The 20,783-nt window shown below is 45.2% G+C and overlaps 7 protein-coding genes across 7 annotated transcripts; 3 read left to right on the forward strand and 4 right to left on the reverse strand.

Annotated features, from left to right (window-relative positions):
- Positions 1-376: 376 nt before the first annotated feature.
- JR316_0005883 (putative proline iminopeptidase) lies at positions 377-2,258 on the reverse strand (the record flags this gene model as incomplete). The annotated part of the gene is made up of 17 exons (XM_047891634.1): positions 377-403; positions 464-547; positions 601-627; positions 689-838; positions 891-930; positions 986-1,054; positions 1,106-1,231; positions 1,282-1,335; positions 1,388-1,411; positions 1,460-1,494; positions 1,546-1,575; positions 1,630-1,735; positions 1,789-1,829; positions 1,892-1,953; positions 2,013-2,027; positions 2,086-2,120; positions 2,194-2,258. The coding sequence occupies 17 exons, from the start codon at positions 2,256-2,258 to the stop codon at positions 377-379; spliced, it is 990 nt and encodes a 329-aa protein (XP_047748983.1).
- A 382-nt stretch (positions 2,259-2,640) lies between these two features.
- JR316_0005884 (uncharacterized protein) lies at positions 2,641-4,688 on the forward strand (the record flags this gene model as incomplete). Its single annotated transcript, XM_047891635.1, has 4 exons — positions 2,641-3,001; positions 3,050-3,427; positions 3,482-3,489; positions 3,540-4,688. The coding sequence occupies 4 exons, from the start codon at positions 2,641-2,643 to the stop codon at positions 4,686-4,688; spliced, it is 1,896 nt and encodes a 631-aa protein (XP_047748984.1).
- A 265-nt stretch (positions 4,689-4,953) lies between these two features.
- On the forward strand, positions 4,954-6,354 carry JR316_0005885 (CRAL-TRIO domain-containing protein C23B6.04c; the record flags this gene model as incomplete). The annotated part of the gene is made up of 4 exons (XM_047891636.1): positions 4,954-5,171; positions 5,229-5,349; positions 5,403-5,563; positions 5,628-6,354. 4 exons carry the CDS (start codon positions 4,954-4,956, stop codon positions 6,352-6,354), a joined length of 1,227 nt encoding a protein of 408 aa, XP_047748985.1.
- A 736-nt stretch (positions 6,355-7,090) lies between these two features.
- Positions 7,091-10,171, forward strand: JR316_0005886 (uncharacterized protein; the record flags this gene model as incomplete). The annotated part of the gene is made up of 1 exon (XM_047891637.1): positions 7,091-10,171. One exon carries the CDS (start codon positions 7,091-7,093, stop codon positions 10,169-10,171), a length of 3,081 nt encoding a protein of 1,026 aa, XP_047748986.1.
- Positions 10,172-10,620: 449 nt separating this feature from the next.
- Positions 10,621-13,242, reverse strand: JR316_0005887 (Cytochrome P450 monooxygenase 91; the record flags this gene model as incomplete). Its single annotated transcript, XM_047891638.1, has 17 exons — positions 10,621-10,769; positions 10,824-10,852; positions 10,909-10,941; positions 11,010-11,243; positions 11,303-11,332; positions 11,390-11,593; positions 11,655-11,721; positions 11,781-12,034; positions 12,088-12,218; positions 12,273-12,400; positions 12,460-12,528; positions 12,602-12,645; positions 12,696-12,733; positions 12,788-12,841; positions 12,901-12,935; positions 12,986-13,048; positions 13,110-13,242. The coding sequence occupies 17 exons, from the start codon at positions 13,240-13,242 to the stop codon at positions 10,621-10,623; spliced, it is 1,695 nt and encodes a 564-aa protein (XP_047748987.1).
- An 845-nt stretch (positions 13,243-14,087) lies between these two features.
- Positions 14,088-16,633, reverse strand: JR316_0005888 (Cytochrome P450 monooxygenase 91; the record flags this gene model as incomplete). Its single annotated transcript, XM_047891639.1, has 17 exons — positions 14,088-14,242; positions 14,300-14,328; positions 14,385-14,417; positions 14,474-14,707; positions 14,769-14,798; positions 14,851-15,054; positions 15,105-15,171; positions 15,230-15,486; positions 15,563-15,711; positions 15,771-15,799; positions 15,857-15,925; positions 15,983-16,026; positions 16,085-16,122; positions 16,184-16,237; positions 16,286-16,320; positions 16,385-16,447; positions 16,504-16,633. The coding sequence occupies 17 exons, from the start codon at positions 16,631-16,633 to the stop codon at positions 14,088-14,090; spliced, it is 1,620 nt and encodes a 539-aa protein (XP_047748988.1).
- A 1,891-nt stretch (positions 16,634-18,524) lies between these two features.
- On the reverse strand, positions 18,525-20,764 carry JR316_0005889 (T-complex protein 1 subunit epsilon; the record flags this gene model as incomplete). Its single annotated transcript, XM_047891640.1, has 12 exons — positions 18,525-18,559; positions 18,609-18,633; positions 18,693-18,760; positions 18,823-19,003; positions 19,057-19,194; positions 19,253-19,438; positions 19,494-19,956; positions 20,015-20,213; positions 20,269-20,433; positions 20,496-20,556; positions 20,604-20,675; positions 20,723-20,764. 12 exons carry the CDS (start codon positions 20,762-20,764, stop codon positions 18,525-18,527), a joined length of 1,635 nt encoding a protein of 544 aa, XP_047748989.1.
- Positions 20,765-20,783: the final 19 nt, after the last annotated feature.

The following is a 20,783-nucleotide window of genomic DNA, read 5'->3' on the forward strand; positions in this document are numbered from 1 at the left end:
TCTTAGTACCATATATAATCCTTTTCAACGTCGATTTGGACAAGTCGCCCCAATTATGCCTCAGCATCCCACAATGACGGCGGCATATGTACACACCCTTTCATTCTGCATCTAAATCCTCCCTCTCATTCCCTCTTTCAAATGCCCTTGCTACATTTTATTTAGCTAGATAATTGTTATGTTCAAGAAGAAGCACCCGAATGCGATAATAATTTTCCTCCTTCGATGAAATTCTGTTTCTGAGGCAACCTAAACCACTGGTATATATTTCTCGTCAGGTTTTCTTTTTTCTTTCGTTGAGTCTGCCCGAAGAACTAATACAACCGAATAGACTTCTAAACACATTTAATTGAAGTTATTGTACGCCTACTCTGGATTACAAGTCGGCGAACGAGTCAGTTGCCTGATGGCGACGCGATGTCAACTTCGCTTGGACCTTATCTTCAAATAGTGCATTCCTTACCTCGACGAGTAATCTGGCAATACCTGGCTCTCGGGACGAGTGACCTGCATCGGGCACAATATTTAAAGTGAGCTGCGGGAAGACCTGCAACAAGTTAGTATCGCGCTATTCTCGATCAAATTTATTAAACTTGTTACCTTCTTGAGAGCATAAGCAGTTGTGGCCTATGGAAGGGGAAAACGTCTGAGACGCACTTCAGGGCGGTTGAGTGGGCGTAAGACGTACCGGACAAACGACGTCATATCTTCCTTGAACTACGATGGTGGGAATGTGCCGTCTAAAATCCATCAGATTTTGGTAGGAAGATAAATACAGCGACACTTGCATCTTATCGATTTCCTGAGGCTCAAGTAATTGGCCCTCCCTCATGAAACCCTTTTACAATTGGTCAATGTGGATGTAATGAAGTTAGTTCGGATAATATTACTTCGTTGACGAAATAGTGGTTCTCAATGCGTGCAAAGGCACTAAAAAAGAATGTCAGTAAATTTGTTGGAGACATTGTTAGAGGAAATAACCGACTTGGCAAAATTATCATCATCTGCGTGAGCAATATGAGCCGGATCTACTAAAAGTTTTGAGGTCCACATTCTAGTCGGCATGATAAGGCTGACAAACAGATAAAAGTGTCGGAATACGTACTCCCATCTTGCCCAAGCTTTAGCAGCTTTGAGACGGGTCTCTTCGTCTGTCGAATTTAATTGGGCATGGTACGCCAATATCATGTCCTTCCTCTCAGCTTCAGGGATTGGGGCAATATATTCATCCCTATACCAATGAGGCCACAATGATGAGAGTTGAAAGCGTGTTATGCTCACCAAGCTTCTGGAAACAGGTGTGATGCTCCTTCTTGGTAGAAGAACTTGAGCTCGCTGTGAATGGCGATAAAGACTAGGCCAGGTAAATACCATTGCGATAGATTACCTTTTGCGCAGAGTGAATATCCCTCTAACACAAACTCAGAGAACTGGTCTTTCTATAATTGATGAAGCATACCGGAGGACCAAGCTTTTCACGCGATCAGGATGACTCTAGATGTAAGATGAAGGCGACAGTCAAGTAATGTCATGAGATCAACGAACTTGAGCGTATGCCAGAGATAACGTCGACCCCTGGGCATTTGTTAGACTATCTTGCCAGACGCGAACACAACAAAACAAACAAACCCATGACCCTCCAAACACATGCCATTTCTCAATCTTGAGAAACTCTCTTAACTTTTCGATATCTTTTACCAGATCCCAGGTCGTGTTTTCTTCAAGACAGGCGCTCCTGTTGAAATGATATTAAGCACTTGTATGGAATTAGATACGCGACAACCTTACGGAGTAGATTTCCCCGCGCCTCTTTGATCAAAGAGAACGATCTAAAAGACATGGCTCGATTACCTTGATTTGAGGACGGTTTGATTATGAAAAATCTATTAACCTTGTATTTCTCCGGGTTGAAGAAACCTCTATCGCTAGGATGTACACCACCTCCAGGACCGCCTACGATGACACGATGATGTTGATCTTTGAAGAAAGCACCGAACAACACAATGCTATACCGTGGAGGAAAACGACTGCATAAAATGTCAAGCTTGGATATTAGCACATCTATACATCGACGAAGTTACGTACCTGGAGAGCCATCTCTCTTTCCAGACACCTCATAACTATGTAATTGATAAATAATTAGTCAACAGGGGTTGATCGCATGGTCGCGGCTCGACCTCGCAAGACACTGACTAGAGAGTGTGGATATCGGAGACCTTAAGCTTGCCGACTTCAAATGGCTCTCTCTCAGGATACATTGTATGAGCAAGTCTTATAGATGGTGAAGATAATGAAGGGGGGAAGGCGTGGGGTCAATAGACGGGAAGCAGCCATGTCCTAATTTAGCGAATTGTACTCACACAGCTGTCGACGATCCCTTGTTGCATCGGAAGGATTCTGTCAAACATTGATCTTCCGCATATGGATATTGGCCAAGGTTCAACTTCATCTCCATCTCTCCTTCGACGAGATAATACTCCCAAACACGCGTAATCCTTACTTTTGACGCGTATTATCTATATTTCGGTGAGTTTGACTCATTTAGTGCTTTTATTTCATTACACCAACGACGCAATTCAGATATAACGACCAGTCCACGTCAATTCAACCTTGCATGTTCACTTCTACGACTTCACGAAAATGCCAAACTCTTCTTTAACTCATAAATCTGAGCCTTCGGAACCTCAGAGCACCCTGGTACACTCCAGGAATCTCTCAACGGTTTCCAGCGTTACGTTGCACACCAACACCACACTTCACTCACAACCATATGAACCACTGCTTCGTCCCATATCACCTGGATCCGGAGAATATTACGACGTCGTGTCTCATCAATCCAGACAATCTGACAGGGTTCTGTCGCTTCCTCGCTGGTCGCAGTCCAACGTAATCTCTCGAAGCGTCTCTGTGATAGACGAAAAGAAGTCGTTCTCCGACAGGAAACCTCAGAGGCGCCGTGCTGTAATGCGGTGGAGTAAAAACACTCTCCAACTGGTAATGGGTGAGTAATCACTTTGAAATACGTGTTCATGTACTGACTTTGTATTAGCTGCCTGGGCAATATACAGCACAGTGCGATACTTCATTGCGTTCACAGTCTATCAAAGTATCACAGGCCAGGCCGTCTCCTTGGCTCTGGGCACCGCAACAGGCTTATCGTTTGCGTTTGCTTCTTGTGCAAGCATACTGTGGACTGGACAAACATATTTACTCATTCACGGATTCTCGGTACAGGCTCTCATGACGCTGCGTCGAACCCTGCATTTTTTATCGTCGTGTTGTCTCTTTGGGCCAAGCGTTGTCAATCTTGTGCTCGTGTTTCTTTGGAAGAAGCATATTGACTTAGAACTGCAAGTTCGGTACAGATGCAAACTTGACGTTGACCTTGTATGGTCTGTCAGAGAGTCCTTGTGTAACCATAGAACGCGTAAGTGGGGGTACTGGATTGCTCTGTCGATTGTCCGTCTGTTGGTGACATTAGCTATCATTGTGGGTGGTTCATCCAACATTTCATCATAATTTCTAATTATTGAATTTAGGTTGCTTTCCATCTTATCGCATCGTCCGCACAATTTACTCCTTCTCGAAAGCCAACTAAACCGCGCCATTTAAAGGGTAAAAAGTCACATATTCGCCTAGAATCCGGTCCATCACCGTTTCTACCACCGAGTACGCACATAAGTCCACGCGACCATATCCTCCAACATCAGTCCTCCGAAGTGACCCTGTCTGGCAAATCATCTCCCCGAAATCGCCTTCACCCAAGTCGATCTCATTCGTCTACCTTTTCTGAGCAGGGGGATGCACCAAGTTATCACAAAGAATTTATTCCAATGAATAATGAACAACAGGAAGGCGACCAAGAAATGACAGGCTTCGCTGATCGTTTCCGCCTCCTCATATCTCAGATTACGCGGGAAACAGAAGAAGCTTTGGCATTTGCTCGCTCGGACGATGCTACATCCTCACAAATCAGCGCAGAATCCCCTCCTCCACCGCATCCACACGACGGTCCCGACGAGGATATAGAATACGCGCATGATCACCACGACTACCATTATGATGAAGACGATGACTTCTATTCCTCATCTCCTGAGCATAATGTTTCGCACAGCGATTATCACCAAGCATATCCCGCAGAGGAACATATACGAATGCTAAATGGATATATCAGGCGTATGCCCACCATTGAATCTATGGGGTCCCGTGAATGGAGAAGTAGCGTTGGCGCATCGAGTCAGAACACAAATCGGGATCGGACAGGGACAAGCAGACCTCCAACGCGTGGGGCCAGACTTTCATGGGCAGGAACGGAGTTGTCCAACAGCAGCGAACCTCGTAGTCAGTCGAACAGTCTGGCCGCTCAAGCAGAGCTTCTGGCTGGCATGTTTTCAAAGGCACATACCACAGAAATCGGAGAACTCGTCCGACGAGGAGAAACAATCCGGATGGTCGATAACCATTCCGCTAACGAGGGTAGTTCAATTGGCGATGCGGTTGCTGAAGCGTCAGTAGGCTCCGGAAGCCTTGGAAATGCCAGTTCATCGAACTCTTATCACACAGCAAGTACTGTTAGTTCCTTGTCGTCTGCCCTGGCGGACGCAACTGACTCTCCTCTACCTACGCCACCACGCATCAGCGGTGAACTGCCGCCCATTTCGAGCACTGATTCCAGTAAAAAACATTGATTTTTGGATATTTAAATCTGCTTTAATGTTGTATTGTAATTATCTAAATAGAGTTTAGTTCGCTTCTAGTTCTTTGAGTATCTACGTTGAGCAAGATATGTGATCTTTCAGTCTGCGCTATGATTGGCTGCGTCAGGGCGAGTGGGCAGATTCGAACTGTTGGGGTCAACCTTCAGGGCCGAAATTAATGATCAAACAGGTTTAAGAGCGCCCTAACTGTTGGTAAGCTTCTCTTCCCTACTCTTTGTTGATTCATCATCTTAGAATGTCCACCGCGGAGAAGGTTTTCTTACCTATCCCACCACCGGTAACACCCTACAAGGATGATCCTCGGGCCGTTCTGTCCAAGTCCGAGCAGGCAATGTATGATGAGGTGTTAGCACACTTTACCCGTGCCGACCCAGTCTACGTTATCCCCAACATTGAGAAGGGCGAGCTCACTGAACAGGAGAAGTTTTGGCTATCTCGTGAATGCCTTCTTCGGTGCGTTTTGCTATATTGATGGCGCTTAGTATGCTCATTAAAAGTGGATCATTCTAGGTATCTTCGTGCATCCAAGTGGAAGGTTTCTGGGGCAATACAGAGATTGGAAAGCACTTTAGCATGGCGTCGTGAATTTGGCATGTACGACACTCTTAATGCCAATCTCGTCGAGCCTGAGGTCAGCTTTATTTAATGTTCGCCTTTGGAATAGTTCTTCATTAGTGCCTATAGGCAGTTACTGGAAAAGAAGTACTCTATGGCTATGACACCACCGGAAAGCCAGCATGCTACATGATTCCTAGTCGCCAAAATACGACAGAGGGGACGCGTCAAATCCAATACGCGGTCTGGATGCTTGAGCGCTGCGTTGATTTGATGGGCCCTGGTGTCGAGTAAGCTTCCTTGACTTAATATGAAAAGTATTTATTGTTGACTCCATCATCTGGTTCTCTTTAGGACTCTCGCACTCCTCATCAATTTTGGAGACAGAGGCAAGAACCCATCGGTCTCCACTGCTCTATCCGTGTTGCACATCCTGCAGAACCATTATCCTGAACGCCTGGGTCTCGCGCTCATCATCAATGTTCCCTTCCTTGTCAACGCGTTCTTTAAGATGGTCATGCCCTTAGTTGACCCCATTACACGTCAAAAAGTTAAGTTCAACCCGGAAATTTTCAAAGATGGGTTCTTCACCAAGGACAATGTCATGAGGGAATGGTCTGGAGACTGCAACTTTGAGTACCAACACGAAAAATACTGGCCCAACCTGGTCAGTATATGCGAGGAGCGCGTCAAGATTTGGTTTGAGAACTGGAAGGCCCTCGGCGCGAAGATTGGGATCAGCGAGTGGGCATACAAGCAAACTGGTACCCCAAACCTCGAGGAAGAGAAAAAAGGGGAGGCTTCAGTTACCGTCTCCCCTGCCGCTGATGCTGCAGAGTCTATTGCAACTCCCGGGGCTACTACAACCACAGCCAACGCTGCGCCAGAGACGACGGGCAAAGTGACTGAAGAGCCATCCGCTGAAACGCCAGTCAAGAAATCAGCTGGTGAAGCACCCGCTCCCGTTGCTTCTCATGCTACCAGCACTGGGGCCGCTGTTGTTGCAGGTGGTGCTATCAGTGGAGCAGATGCGAATGCTGGGGACAGCTCAGCTGCTGCCGACGGAGGAGCTGCAGAGTAGATGCCATGTTGTGGTTTGTAATATTGTTACTATAACGGTACAGAGACTAACTATACCAGCTTCGTACCTGACACTCACTCCAATATCTCAGTATATATCTATATGCATCTTCCGATAGAGTTTTGCTTTATTTAATTACAAACCAAGAGGGTTATTTTGGCCTATATTTTCTGTCGACTAGATTTGACTCATTTAATCAAACTCGGTGTATTGTAAAACCATTGCAGCACTGGAAGGCGACAGTATCTGAAGAATTGCTAATTTCAGATTTGAATGGCTCACACTGATAAGATATTTTCGCTATGTCGCGTCTTGATGTCGGGGCGATTGACACTGACAGTTGACAGCAGGTAGGTAGTAGTGGGTGTGATTAGTTGATGTGCTAAATACATCGATTCATGACAGTGTAATTAGGATAGCCATGGACTACGACACAATCATGACATGTACAGTAGATAGTACGAGCAAAACAATGTTGTCCTTTCAACGACGCGATTCTTCTGGCTTCAAGTTGAAATTGATCTCTCCAGATTAAATTTTCGATGGTTTGGTAGCCCATGGTAGTGGAAAAGGATGGGTTACGCGGGACACGAGGCCTTGAGGTCGAATATTTGTTGGTATTGACATGTGACGCCTAAAAATACACCTCGTGCTGGGGGTGAGGTTGGCGCGTGTTGGACTCCTTTTCTCTAGAATCCCTTCGTTTGCTCGAAGGCCATTTCTTTTCCTTTCTTCAATGGATTCCACAACGTACGTTGTCCATCTATCTCCGAGTATACTCCTTTACATCGTCTCTAGCGTATTGATCATGTTTGTCTGGTATTACAACAGGTCGGCATTCTCTGTATTGCCTATTATGGGCTACGCATTGCTGGCCATCGTGCTCGCCTACCTCAGTATTCGAGGGTATAGGTACCTAAAATCGAGGGCACAAACCTCGGTCTCTCTCCCCAAGCCGGTCTCTGGAAGTTCCCATAAATCCACTTATGCCTTGGGTCGTTCCACGGGATGGAATTGGAGGCGATGGATATTACCACGTGTTCCGTCATGGCCCAAAGTTCCAGAGGTCGTAGTAGGAAAGGCTAAGGCAGTAGCCCACTCAAAAAACCTGAGTGTTGAGTTGTTACCGACGACTGGTCTGCCACCTCCCCCGACGGCCTCCCCAACCCCTATTGCTGCAGTGACAATGCCTACCCCACAGCTTGTGGATCTAACTACACCTGCAACACCACCCCTAACGACTGGAACTACTTTTAACTCTTATCCAACGTCGCCACGAACACCATCGCCTCCTTACATGCCGCATATAAGCACATCCAAACTTATTTATCCAACCCCGCCGCATGCATCATACCCTCGTCCACCTTCCCCTCATGGTATTTTTGCAACAACCATTCAGAAACCCCACCGTAGGAGTAGAAGTCTTGGTGGCGTTCCTGTCCGACGCCTTTCAGGAGGTACCTCTGGATTGCGAAATGCTATTGAACTTAAAGAACTGTCTGGAGACCACAAACGAGGAACTAGTCGGGAGCATCTTCTCATCGACTTCAATTCTTCGAGCTCATCGGATGACGATAGAGAAAGCATTATGAAGATATCTCCGGCCGCATCAGATATTGGCATCCTTCCACCAGGAAAAGGCTTGATGCCTTTGGTTGACCCGCGAATGGTCGGGAGACATGTCCCCCTTGTAGATCTAGGGGATGACAACCATTTCTCGTCCCAGGTAGAACATGAAGACGATAGTTGGCGGTGGTTTAATCCCTCTGGCGTCACGACACCATTGGCTGACAGGATTGGGACCAGTATTTTGCGCCCCAAATCATCACTCGCGACCCTTCGTGTTGAAAAACTGGTGGATGTGGATAGCGAGAGTGATTCCGAGCCGGTCTTGGGATCCAACCCTATTGGGATTCATCGCGTGGAAGTTCAGACAACTCAGATAGAAAAGCTCATTGATATCCACCCGCCCAAAGAGGAAGTCAAAGTCAAAGAAGCCACTCTAGTTGATGTTGACGACTATACCTCAGTCGCAGATGGTACTCAAAATCAGGGGCAGCTTGTGGACGTTGAAAGCCTTGGAAACACGTTGGAGCCAATACATAGCTCACCCCCACCCTTCCCGATCCAAACATCCATCCTCATGAAAGCCACCCTCCCATTACCTCAAGAAACTTTGACTCTCGCCGAAAGTCCTTTTGCGAACCCTCTGGCACGTGCACAGTCACCTACTGTCGAAAATCAGGATCAAATTTCTGTAGTTTCTAAGAATCCTGGTCTTCTCGTTGAACATGCGAACGAAGAACACGAACTTTACCACTCCGAGAGTAAAACCTCTAGCCCTCTTTCCGAATTCAATTATATCTCCGAAAGTACGTCGAAAGGGGCCGAGGCAGAAGATTTAGAGAGTGGAATTCTTTCTCATGACGGATGGGAATGGGACCTACCTGGCCACAGTGACCCTTGGGCAAGCCATATAGCAGAGACCCCGTCGCCCAGCTCAGAGGTATTCGTGTATACTGGATTGGACGCCGTAGAAAGGGAGGGACATGAACCGGATGTTTTGACATTGGATACATCCCTTCCGTCCGCAGGGTCTGATTTGGAGTCCGAAGGGTTTAAGTACGACGCGGAAGTCTTAGAGAAGAGTCCGGGCGCATCCTTGCTTCCGACGGAATTGACAGAGGAAGACGAGGAAGAGATGCCATCTCTTACCTTGAGTGACGACTTAGAAAACCCTACACCAGATCATGTCGACTTCAATCTAAGCGAACATATACTGTTGGATGAAGAACAAGATCTGACTCCAAAACCGACACCTTCCTCTTTAGAGCTCGCCCTTCCTGCTATGCCTGCCGAGGGTGTTATGCTATCGGAGGACTATCCTGATCCAGAATTGCTTCCCTTGCCCGAATCGCCATTGCTGTTGACAATTGACATCCCTGATCCTGAAACTCCTAGCCTCGCCTTCGAGAAAGATGAACCTGTGGAAAGGGCCATGCCATGCCAAACCCCTACACCCCCAGCATCACCTCCGCCCATCTCGCCGTTGCGATTTGTCAACAGTTCTAATGGTTCAAACGTCTTTCATCTGTCTCCCCATGCCACCACACAAAGTATGTCACACTTGCAACTCCCCTCCTCGCCCCGATTGTCTGTTTCCACCGGGCGTTCCCCTCGAACTTCTTCAAGTCCATCGCTCCATGATATTGAAGAAAAAGAAAACGCAACGCCAACTGCATTGAGTCCCAAAAACCCAAAATCAATCGTTGCCCAGGATGTGCATGTTACCCTTGCATCAAAGGGTGGTAACACACAGGAAAGTCCGGTTTTACACAGAAGGATTTTGGGCGACCATATTGCTGACGAAGTCGAATCGAAGCAAAGTGAACCGGCCACGGACGATGTAGTTGTACACAATGAGATGACACCTGAATCATACTCGCTTCCAGAGACGGACATAGCAAAGGCTGTGCAGCACGTGCTTGCAGTCAAGCTTTCTTCCAATTTCGACGAGACACCACTCCCGGGCTCATTCCCGGATTCCAAACCATTTGTTGAAGTATCTACGCCTATTTCCAAACCCGACACTTCTGCTACATCTACCACCATCGGCGCCCGGCTTGCCATGACTTCTAACTCTCTGACGCCACGGCCATCTGCACGCGCTCTTGTTCGCTCTCCTGTCGATATCGCGTTGGCGATGCAGCTTCGCCCCGGACTCGGTGCTGGCGCAGACCCAGCGTGGATGGTTCGCTTTTTGATGGCAATGTTTGGCTGGCTCGCCGTCGTCGTTTCGGGTCAAGTAGAATATTAAAAACCCTTACATTCTTTTTACATCAAGCACCTTTTGCACCTTATATCTGACGACCTTCTGATGACTTTCATGATATCTCACGCTTTGACTTACGCTCACAATCACCTTCAATCCCATTCTATCACTCGCCTTCGCATTTTGCTTTCATTATTCATTGGAACACATTTCTGGCAACCCATGCATTCCTATTCATAGTACTCGCATTATTTAAGCTATATTTTTGCATTGTTCTACTACCTTACACTCGCTTACGGAGATTTCTGTACCACCCGATGATCAAATGAGCACTTGCACTTTTGATTGGTTTACATCGGTTTGATCATTATTTCCAACCATCTAACTACATTTGCATACATCGTACCTACGTTTATCGTCATTCACACCTCAGTCCGATAACTTCGCATATCTTCATTGCCCTCTCCAATCCCTGTACACTGTCGTCGTCTATATCACTTTGCCTGGCTAATTATCATAGGCATAGTTGGTGTAGTGCTATCGGGGTCCGTGTTGGGCGTAACGATGCCTGTCATTTGCCAGATAATCTCCTGTTTTGCGAGGGAGAATTCCAGATTTTCCACCATGAGTGCAAGAACAACCTCTATATAGTAGGTCAACCAAGAATGTAAAGAAAACGGTATAATCAAGTACTCACTCATCTCGAGTTGCGAAAATTTGAAACCACTAAACTAATATTAGTTCCTGGTCCCACTGGTCTAAGAAATTGATTTGCCACGTACATGCAAGCTCTACCGCCTCCAATGAACGTCATCCTTTAGATTGGAAAAAAAAATAATCAGTAAATGATAGTATATTCTAAAGAACAAGATGCAGGACATACAGGTGAGAGTATATTCCAGGCATATGAGCTGTAATCAAAGGCTCGGGTAAGGGACTGAGCCACCTTTCAGGCTTCCATTCGTATGAATCTGGACCCCACAGGTCTGGATTCCTGTTCGAAGCCAAGATAGAAACAAAAACGTTGGTGCCCGCAGGAACCGGTACTTCACTTATTTGCTGGCCGTTAAGGCCTTTGATTGGCGTGGCAAGTGGTAAAACGATGTCTTTTCGAGCGCTGTTCAGTCGGATGTTACTATGCTTGTTCCCAATTGTCGAAGACCAACAACTACTCACGTCCTCATTATAAACGACACAGGAGGGTAGCTATAATTAAGCGGTTAGTCAAACTCAAGCAAATACAAGAAGTTCCTTCATACGAACAGGCGGAGTGTTTCCCTGCAAATTGCGTCAAGGTATGGTAGTGAAACAAGCATGTCATATCCAATATCTTCTCCACCACATTCCTTTCGAGCATTTCTGATCTCCTCTCTTAACCTGTCTTGAACGTCTTTATGAAGTGCAAGTAGGTGGAATGTTCGAGATAAAGCACTCGAGGTCGTGTCGGTTGCAGCAAAGGATAAGGACCTGTTAATTTTTAACGCTAAATGATTTATCAATGAGTATAGAATGGAGTTGCGTTACATACATAATTTGGCCTAAAACGTCTTTGTCGGTCAGTTTGTCTTCTCCTGAGGCAGCCATATTCGCTTTCACTTGTGATATAAATCCATTGGCACGAGATCAGCCCACAAATCAAGACGAGGGGACATACTCAATATACTAATGATATCTTTGCCCCTCCCAACCTGGGCGGCAAGCGCTTCATCTCCTGCTTCCAGGGCTTTCTTTTTTGAGTCGAAGATCTCGACCGCTGTTTCGTAAAGGACGTCTATAATATCCCTTACTTCCTTCACTACTTTAAAAGGCAGATGATCAACGATAAACCTTCGAAAAGCTGGCGTGCCAATTTTCGAAAGTGTCGGCATCAAAGTTGTGAATAACATGGCTTCCTGGCCTTGCGCGGGTCTTACATCCGTATAAGAGAATGTCCAAGTAAAACAAAACAAAATCAAACCTACACCAAGGATTTGGACGCGATTCCATATGGGTGTTGAACTGCATTTTCAGTAAGTTCGTCGAACGTATACCCAAGCCCACTTTGACCAATCAGTTCCAATGCTAGTCGAGTCATCCAGGTGAGGACATCAATCTGATTATTTGTTTAGTATAACGGTTCACTGATGACCTGCAAAAGAAAACTGACTTCTTGCGGTCCGCCCTGCGTCTTGGTGATGAATACCCTTCGGACCTGGAAAATTTCATACTTCAGTATATTTCTAACTTGAAAGAATGTGTAATGCACCTTATGTGCGACATCATAGAATATAGGGACTAACGAAGAAACGTTAGAGGTCACAGAGATAGTAGCGAGGCAGATAAAATTGATATACCCATCTCGCGCATATGAGCGATCGAAAAGACAGGGTTCAACATCTTACGCTGCCGACGATGATCATCACCTACAATGTTGTATAGGTATAAGCTATTCTAGTGTCCGGATGATTTACAACGAATTTGTGAGATTTTACTCACCAAGTGTGGTGAATATACCAGCACCAAAAATCATCTTATTCGATCTATTGTGGAAGCTCAGAGAAGCCACTCGGGTTTGTCTATGTCGACATACGCGATGAAAGCATCAGTTTCCTCATATATATATTGGTCCTAATAATGATTCATATTCATTTCGCTTAGGTGGTTCATTAAAAATTTCCTTACCTTGACAAGAATATGATGCATGGCCTTCGGGTCGTAAACATAGAGCTCATCGGACTAATTTTTGACCAAGTGAGTAGAAAGTAATAATATCAAGATAATGACATAATTCATACCCCAAATACTCCTTTTGTGCGCGAAAGCCCTCCGTCTGATTACCCATTAATTGAAGTAGGGTGTCATGGATAATAGACGACTCACATGTATCAGCAAGGCTTTGATGGAAATCCCATGCCTTTGGGTTCATCATTTGTTTGAGTGAACCTAGAAAATCTGTAATCAGCCAAACGATAGTACCAGTCAGGCTATGAATTCGATTTAGTACCTGATATCCACGATCCCGCTGGAGGACCTGGAATATTCTTAAGTACCGATCGATAGGTACGGCTCTTTATGAAATTCCATGTAGCCCATGCGATCCCGAAGTAGAAAACACCTAGTAGTAAAAGGGAGAGCATGGTATGGGACAGCAGAGGAAGCAGAGGATATCAGAGAAAGTGGCTGTAGTAACGTGGAATCTGCCTTTAAAGCCTTTATAGGGGCTAACAATAGGCAGCCAGGATGCGTGAAGAGGATTGTAATGAGATAAACATCTTCACAGGCAGTCTACAGGATGCAGTCTGATAAGTCAGGTGAGTGTTCGTATGGAAGAACCACAATTCCTTGCCCAATAATTCCCAGGGTTAAAGTTGCAAGTGGAAGTAGCGACGACTCCCATCGATACATAGTCGAGTGTACACGCATACGCCAAAATGTCTTGCTGGTGTTGCTTATAAGAAGGAGCACGGAGCCCGGCGATGTCATGAAGGTGAGAGGAATCTGTTGACAAGTTGCATGCACGTGGAGCCATTCCTGATAACCCAGCGGTCCCAGCCTCTGTACTATCCAGGCTCGGAAACATAAGCACACGGTAGTTCACACCAGGAATACAAACAGGCCTCTTCAGAAGACAACAGATAGTCTGCCCTCATGTTTGAGGGCTCTTTTGGATTCTTTTTGATGGAAGTGTTGTTTCAACGCTTATTTAAGTAACTTTCTGCAGCAATTCTGACGTCGGGCGTCTGTCCCGGGCATGTGAGTCATTTGAGCTGACTCATACTCCTTGTATTGAAGAAGAATCATATCGGGCCGGCGTCTTCAGTAATGAGAAAGAGTAGAAGCTTTGAAAAAGAAAAGACCTGAAATAGGTGCAGACACATAGAAAGTCAAGTACCAAAATTATTTACCAAAAAACAACGTTATACGACTGACATGCTGATTCATCATTTCTCTTGGTTGACAGCAAATCATGGCTCCTCAAGTGTTAATCCTGATCAATCCTTTTGATAAGTAAGGGGAGTGTTGGTGTGTTGCTGTCCGGATTTGTATTGGGGGTGCTGATTCCAGTCATTGACCAGAAAACATTTTTGTCACTAGGACTGAACTCGAGATTTTCAAGTAAAAGCGCGAGAACAACCTCTGAAAAGACAGTGATGAACGTGCGTATACCCTTAGTGAACCACCTGCACGACTTACTCATCTCTAGTTGAGAGAACTTGAAACCACTATTGAGATAATTTAATCAGTTTTGAAATATTTTATCAAGAGGGAAGAAACATACATGCAGGATCTGCCTCCTCCAAGGAATGTCAATCTGGCGAAAGAATAGTCAACCCGGGATCAAGGACGTAAAAGATCCCTGCATCTTACAAGTGCGAATAGACTCCTGGGATCCGGGCATTGACTAAAGCGTTAGGTAGTGCATTCAACCACCTTTCAGGCTTCCACTGATCCGCGTCGTCTCCCCAAAGTTCCGAATTCCTATTCGAATTGAGGATCGACATGTGAATAGTCGTACCACTAGGAATAGGAATTTCTGATATATCCTTTCCGTCCAGTCCTTTAATGGGCGAACCCAAGGGCAATATAATGTCGCTGCGGGCCCTAGAGACCATATGCAGTAAGTCGTTAGAAGACACCAAAAAGAACAAAATACACAACGCACACTCTTCTAAGTTGACTAATAGGAGCATAACTGTGTTTCGCGTATTAGAGAAACTATAAGTATAGGCCTTTGGTATACTTACAGTCGAAGAGTTTCTCGGCAAATGGCGTCTAAATAGGGCAACGAAACCAATTGCTCATATCCCAGATCTTCTCCTCCATTCTCCTTGCGAGCAGTCACGATCTCCTCCCGCAATTTTGCCTGAACATCTTTGTGGTGAGCTAAGAGATCAAAAGTGCGAGAAAGAGCCCCAGAAGTGGTGTCTGTGGCGGCAAATGTTAAAGAGCTTTATGAAAAATTAGGGTGCTTCTGGCCGCAGAAGATAGTAAAACATACGTGACTTGTCCCAAAAGTTCCTCTTCAGACAGTCTTTCAGCCTCGGAGGCATGTATGTTTGCCTTCACTAACAGACACAGAGATGATTTAGAAAAGATTTATAAAGTCAGGCAACCAGGACTTACAGAGGATACTGATAATGTCCTTTCCCCTGCCAATCTGAGCGGCCACTGCCTCATCACCCTCAGCAATGGCCTTCCTTTTCGACTCTAATATTTCCTCTGACGTTTTGTGTAAAACATCAAGGACACCTTTGAGGTCCTGGATTTCCTTGAAAGGAAGACAATCAACAACGAACCGTCTAAATCGTGGAGTTCCGATTCGAGTAAGATAAGGAAGGATGGACATTTGCATTAGGGCAATTTTGGGACCTTGGGAAGGACTGTACTCCATTAATAATACCATGGATAAGTAAAATGAAACGATTATACATTAGCTGACTCGCAGCGAGTGCATACGGGTGGCGCACTGCATCCTCGGTAAGTGCGTCGAAGCTATATCCCAATCCACTCTGTCCAATGAGTTCAAGAGCCAAGCGCGTCATCCAGTCCGCAATATCGACCTCCTGAGGTCCATTGTATGTCTTCCCAAGAAGCGTTTGGTGAACCTAACAGGAAAGTGGCGTAAAAGACAATTCTTATGAGTTACAATGCCTAGAAATTCTACCTTACGTGCAACACCATAAAAAATTGGCACTGATAAAGGACACTGAGCAATGTCGCTACTATGTACATAGTCATTGTCTTTCTTACCCATTTCTTTCATATGTGCAATAGAAAATACGGGATTCAGCATTTTCCGTTGCCGACGATGCTCTTCGCCTAAGGAAATTAACCAGGATAGCCTCGATTAATTCTATTCACAGTTAGCATACTCACCTAAGGACGTAAATATCCCTTTCCCGAAGATAATTTTGTTTGACCTATCGTAATTCGTGAGGAATTATCATAAAAACTGCCCATAATGTATTCTCCACTTACTCGATAAAATCGTCAGTCTCTTCGTATACATATTGATCCTGATAATGATCATGGTCAAAATATGTGTTTCACAATATACCGATAAAAGAAATTGAGTACCTTGATTAAAATGTGGTGCAATGCTTTGGCGTCGGATACATAAAGATCATTCCTCTGCTTGTTGTGAGAATTGTGCATCAGTATCGTTATGAAAGAGCATACCCCAAGTATGCCTTTGATTCGAACTATTCCTCCATCTATTCAAGACGATCAGAAGAGAAAAATCATCCAACTGTAAATCCATCCATTGGTGGAGCTTACACGTTTGACCAATTTCCTTATGAAATCCCCAGGCATTATTTCCGATTATTTGAAGTAGGGATCCTAGCCATTGCCTTAGCTTCAGTCATTCTCCAACATTCGATATCAATGAACCTTACCCGTGATCCAAGAGTCTGATTTTGGTCCCGGTACATTGTCTAGCATTGTCGGGAAAAGTAGAGGTCGCACGAACCGCCAGAGTGCCCACGTAATTGCCAGTGAGACAGCCAACGATGTGTATAAAATCATGATGGAGGTCCGACCTAGGAAAAGGAGAGAAACAATGAACAGTAAGGAATCCAGATTTTTCTTGTGCTAGAGGTCTTATATAATGTATAAGGACCAAGAGAGAGCAGCGTGGGGAAGAAGCATATCTTGATCATTCTCTCCGAAGAAATTTATCCTTGCTTACAGAAGGCCAGCAGATCGCCAAACCAGTTCCAGGCTGATCGTGATAATAAATTTCTGGTAATCCATAGTTCATTGGCCCAATTGGGTGACACGAGAACGGGAGATGCTACCCATATGTAACGTTGTTATTGATAGAAGCATGAAAAGCTCATGTCAAGAACTGTCCCCTTTTCAAAATTTAAGGTGAAGTGACAGGGGTCGCATCATACTCCAGTGATTGGGAGGCGGCCAATCGCCTCATACAAAGTTGTGCATCCCCTAGAAATACCCAGAATACCTACACATCTGTCAGCAATCCAAGAGTATATGTATTAGACCAGAACCACAACAACGCACTGAGAGTATAAGGTCTGGAAGGGGAAAGGCGATCGAAAAACCGGAAAATATTGGCATGTGCTCATTTGTGCAAAGCACCCTTTGGGATCTTCTTTTCTAAATACCTCAAATCCCTGAGAAATTTGTACGGGTCTGGCCAGCGTTGTGTGGTAAATTGTGGGGCAAATGCGCTTGTTCGCCATAATACGGTCTTAATCATCAGCAGATTGCCGACGATATGAGTATGCTTGCGGCCGTCCAATGGTACTAGATAGTGGCAGATGCTGCACAAGCAACAACAATCAGCAGTCTGTCAGCTTCCAACATGGTAACTTTTGTTTCGAAGAAGCATTTCAATCCAGAAAACTTGTAGTATGCTAGTGGTGGTTGTAGGTTGGGTCGCATAGAAGCCAAAAGGTAATGATCAAAAGTAGTTGCATTTTCTCACAATAACAACAACAGTGCCACAAAATCCTTTCGGGTTGAGTTACATAAAAGCGATGTTGTTAGAGATGCGGGATATAGGCACTGCTTTTACTCCAGGATTGAGTAAAAATCACTTCTTTCGACTCATTTGTTGACCGATAACTCACACCCGCGCAGTTTGACTAGATAGAAGTCGAAAAATTGCGAAGCATCGGTGTCAAATCTGATCATCGTTGAGAAAAGCATTGGTCATGCTATCGGCGTCCCGGTCACTAGTCACTAGTCATAGTTCCTGTCCCATTACCGTGGCAAGGCCATCAAGTAAAAATCTCGGAGTTCCCAGCACACTCATTAAACCACTCGCACCCTAAACCAGTAGGATTGTATGGCACTTAATAATCCATCGCGGCATAAGATCGAATTACTATCCAAGGAAGATTTTAGTTACATCCTACTCTGAAAAGCGGTGAAAGGCCCGCAGATGATTTGAGAACAGTACACTAGCTGTACTCGCAATGCATTGAATAGGAGCACTTCACATCGTTCAGCAATTGCATTGGTTGTCAGTCCCATGCTTTAATGATATATACTAAAAAGAGGTCAGGTACAAAAAGCTGGGGAACAATTGAATGATTTGCAGAACTCAGTGGTAAAGATCGGGTACCTAGACCAAGTGTAGGACGGTTAAATGATGTACCGATTCCAACAAAGCGTGAAGAGCACTCGTGATTGTGGCATTGTTCTTACCCCTCCCGTTATGCTGTTATCAGATTAGTAGATCTGTAAAATTTACTGGCCACCAACCTGTGACTAAAGTTCGTCGGTGGTAGCTTGTTCCATGTAAACCCATGCTGTAAACTTCTATGCGAATTGATATCTGAAGCTCTAAATGGCTTAACTTTGGTCACTGGATTGTGCATTAAGTATGTATTCGATGCTCGTTTATTCTCAATGTGTAGGTTATTATCGAGAAAAATTGTACAGTACTCTAGTCTTCAGCTTCACCCGAAGTGATCACATCATCTGAAAACATGATCAGAATGAATAGATGAGGAAATATGTGCCAACACACCGATTTTGAGCACTGCACGGACAAGCTGTAAAGTAATCAATACGCAGAGTCAGCTGGGACGCAAGAGAAGAATGGAATACTGACCTGAGTAGCAAGCAAATATTGCTGACGCTTGGAAATAAGAGGGTCGTAGACAAATTGCTTCTTCATATCTAAATGGGAAAATCCCACCGTTAATGGCGGATGTGACTCCGTACACAATGCAGATTCTTACCATTTTCTCCCCTATCGTTGCAGTCGATTCCAAGTCTTGAGTTCTTTTCATTTACCTGCCGGCTGCGAACCTCCGTGAGGGTCTCAATGGGCGATAAACCACTGTTCTCTGCCAAAGCCAATGGAATAGAATCCAGAGCGGACGCAAATGCACGCATTGCATATTGTTCAATGGAGGCGATCTGTATGCAAGTGTCAGAAGGTTAATTGCAGCAAAGGTGGACAGCAATCCTACTTCGTCTGCAGCTTTAGATACTGCAATGGCGCAATTAATTTCTGCAGACCCGCCCCCATAAACCACGCGGTTATCCACCACAAGATTGCGCACAGCACAAATTGCGTCATGGAGAGCCCGTTTGGCTTCGTCAATGATCTGAATGGAAATAGTAGAAGTGATGATGAGATATAAGGGGTAGGCATGGACTACTCACCATCTTATTACTTCCTCTCACGAAGACAGTAACTGCTCTTGTGTTTGCACATTCCTCAATAACGAGCATTTTGTCGCGTGTTGTGCCGAAAGAAAGTTCACGCACGATTCCGGCTTTTCCAAGCTTGTCGGCTGTAAGGTCCTCAAATCTAGGAACAATTCTTCCTTGGGTGGCAATGGCAATCAGCTTCGAAAAAAAAAGGTCTTCAGTTGTTGCGCTTTTCTCAGAGGCCACTCCTTACCTCGATTTCTGGACCACCCACCCACCGCACCGCGGGTAGTTCGTTTTGCATCAACAAATGGTTAGCCTCATCATCGAAGCCCCATTGGCAGATGACCAAGTTTGCTCCAGTATCCTTAACCCGCTTAATCATATCTGCAAACTTCTCCTTCTCGTATTCTCGGAGTTTTTTGTATTCATCAACACTTGTGATATCCAACTTGTGCTTGGTTTTGGGACGAGGAGGCTCAAACGGACACGTCAAAATAGCAACACGAGCATCTTTTACGTAGTGTGGCATTTGTGGATGCGACATATCCTTGTCTATGAGAACACCCCGAATGAGCGTTGTGTCAGCCAATGAGCCTCCGACTTTGCCATCGACCTTGATCAGATCAAAAGGTACATCACGACGCTCGAGGTCTGCGACAGCGAGAACGGCATCCACAGCAATCTGAGCAAACTGAGTGTGTTCTTTTGAGACGCTAGTCATAAACAAAGTTTAAGTAAAAGGGTTGTGTGAGATGCAACTTAATGACAAACATTTTGCTGCCCAAACTTGTTTTTGCAGTCTTGAGGAGGTTTTCAGTGTCTGCCAATGAGAAATCTACCCGTTCAGAGATACGATCCAGTTGCTCGACGGCTACTGCACATGCCCGATCGAAACCATCTGCAATTCGGATAGGATGAATGCCTCGGTCGAGAAGGGCTTCACTTTGTTCAAGCAAAGCGCCTGCGAGGACTAGTGGATAGTTAGCACCAGGTATATCAAATAAATAACATATTCGCGCGCGCACCGACAACACCTGTAGTTCCATCGCCGATCTCGTCGTCTTGACTTTTTGAAAGCTGCACGAGAAGTTTAGCGATTTGGTGCTCGACTTCCATCTGCCCCAGGATAGTTGCTCCGTCGTTAGTGACTGTGATTTCTCCATCCGGAGAAATAAGAATTTTATCCAATCCTTAGGAGGCAAATCGATGTGAATGCGTCTTACTGAGATATAATCCATTGATCAGCACTCACCTCGAGGGCCCAGAGATGTTCTGATAATATTCGCGACTGTACGTGCAGCAAGAATATGAGACTAGATACCTGTAAGTCCGATTCAGAGAGATATCAGCAGAAAAGTACCTTGATTGCCTCTACACCATGCGTCCTCGTTTTCTTTGCTTGCTCGCGAAGGATGATGAAGGGTCTTCCGTACTGTTGAGGAATAAGCGAAGTTTCGAGCAGATCTGTACAGGTCTTACCTCATCTGTAGTGTATACAGCAGAGTTTGGGTCGAACGACATTTTTGAGGATGAAGAAAGG

This window comes from Psilocybe cubensis, chromosome 5 (genome assembly GCF_017499595.1).
Source record: "Psilocybe cubensis strain MGC-MH-2018 chromosome 5, whole genome shotgun sequence".
NCBI classification, from domain to species: Eukaryota; Fungi; Basidiomycota; class Agaricomycetes; order Agaricales; family Agrocybaceae; genus Psilocybe; species Psilocybe cubensis.